The sequence below is a fragment of the Austrofundulus limnaeus genome, unplaced genomic scaffold (genome assembly GCF_001266775.1).
Source record: "Austrofundulus limnaeus strain Quisiro unplaced genomic scaffold, Austrofundulus_limnaeus-1.0 Scaffold881, whole genome shotgun sequence".
NCBI classification, from domain to species: domain Eukaryota; kingdom Metazoa; phylum Chordata; class Actinopteri; order Cyprinodontiformes; family Rivulidae; genus Austrofundulus; species Austrofundulus limnaeus.
Genome location: NW_013953283.1, coordinates 97,088 through 98,917, shown reverse-complemented (window position 1 = coordinate 98,917; position 1,830 = coordinate 97,088). Strand labels below are relative to the sequence as shown.

At 41.0% G+C, this 1,830-nt stretch overlaps 1 protein-coding gene across 1 annotated transcript in view; it reads left to right on the top strand.

Annotated features, from left to right (window-relative positions):
• The window catches only part of LOC106533090 (ras GTPase-activating-like protein IQGAP1), a gene marked incomplete at its 5' end in the record, with an annotated part of 33,351 nt that overhangs the window by 19,878 nt on the left and 11,643 nt on the right, over positions 1–1,830 (top strand). The window contains 1 exon segment of the mRNA XM_014029304.1: positions 480–704. Within this exon segment, the coding sequence (XP_013884758.1) occupies positions 480–704 (225 nt within the window).

Below are 1,830 nucleotides of genomic sequence, written 5' to 3'. Positions count from 1 at the left end.
TTTCTGCCTCATTATGTAAAGAAGGTGGGCGGGGCTTTTGGGGTCAGCTCCTCTCCTATTGGTCAATAGACAGGAAGGAGCAGCATCCATGTGCAGATCAGTGGTGCACACTTGTGCTGCCTCAGTTTGGCTTTAAGTTTAGATAAAAACAAACCCAAGGAGGAAAAACACGTATCTGTGCCTTTATTTTAAAATTATGATTATTTGTAAGTTCTGTGCTAAAATATATTTATTGGAACTAAGCTGGAAAAATAAATATGTAGGTCAATTCAATTATAGAACATGAGGTAAAGTTCTCTTTTTTTAATTTACGAAATTGGTGCATTTTGTTTATTTATTTATTGGTCCATTTATATATTCCTGCTTTTTTTTTTATTCTGTCAGTTTCAGTCCTCCATAATTTTGAAATATATCAGATAAAAGTTTGTGAATCTGTTCTGCAGAAGATCCTAAATGTTGCTTTTTGAAACTGTCTGCAGGTCAAAAGTGGACCAGATGAAGGAGATCGTCACAGGAAACCCAACGGTCATAAAGATGGTGGTGAGCTTCCACAGAGGTGCGCGGGGACAGAACGCTCTGAGACAGATCCTGGCTCCGGTTGTCAAGGAGATCATGGACGACAAAACGCTGAACATCAAGACGGACCCKGTGGACATCTACAAGGCCTGGGTGAACCAGATGGAGACGCAGACGGGAGAGGCCAGGTGAGCTTTGACCGAGCACATCCCTCCACACTTAYGATGTTCAAACTTCATGCAGTTAGCACCTTCCTGTCATGACTTAGGACTAAAATAATATTTATATTTAAAGTTATAGATGTTTACTGGCCATTTCAACCAGACTACATGACCCCYGAGCTGGTGGTGGTCCTCACTTCTGTCTGTATGCCCCAGGGCTAGCTCACTAGCCACTGCATGACTGTAGTGTGAAGAGCTGTGGAGTCTTTAGACTTGATACAGCTCTGTACATTTGCAGGCCATTTATCATTTCCTGTGACTACCTGCAGCACACCTGCTGATTTGCATGGTGTGAGCAATTRCAATTCTTGTCAAACTGTTYACATTAATTTTCTAATTTGCATTGTTGYGTTTTTGCATATTGTTTCTTTAGTTGCAGCTTGTTGARCTCTTTCAGCCACTTTAGACAAAGGTTGTTTCATACTCCATGTCACGTAGACGTATGTTGTTTTTTTTTCACATTCATAATCCATGAGACACACTGTGCACAGCTCCTGGGAGGCTCACTGCAGTACACGTCACAGCATGGGAGTCTTTCTGCCAGTTTCTCTACACAATCCCTGCATCTGCCATTTGGCCACAAATCTGTCATGAGTAGAATTCCACACTTTTCAGCAGACGGGATTATTCCATACATGTTTGTGCTCTCTCCATCCAGCAGAATTTGGCCATTTAACTATCTTCATAAGTGTGTCTGCTTACACAAACAACTGTAGTTTAAGCCCTACCCTACAGAGGTTGGATAGGCAGTCCAACTCCTCCTCATGCGGCCCACAAAATGTCAGAATCCAAGGACACATCAGAGTATCCTCACCGGCCGAGGATATCCCAGGATTCAATGCACTGACAGAAAAACTAAACAGAAAAACAATGACTTGGAATTTCTTTTTTTTTTTTTCATGGCGTAGTTTGGAAATTTATCGCAAACCGAATAATTTGTTTTTAAATGTAAGTTTAGCAACTTAGCTGATGAAATTCATGCTGCAATAAGATGTTGAATAAAATGTAACTGCAAGCGCTGACACTAGAGCTAAACCCAAACTATTAATGTTTTTTTTTGTGTGTGTGTGTGTGTGTGTGTGTGTGTGTGTGT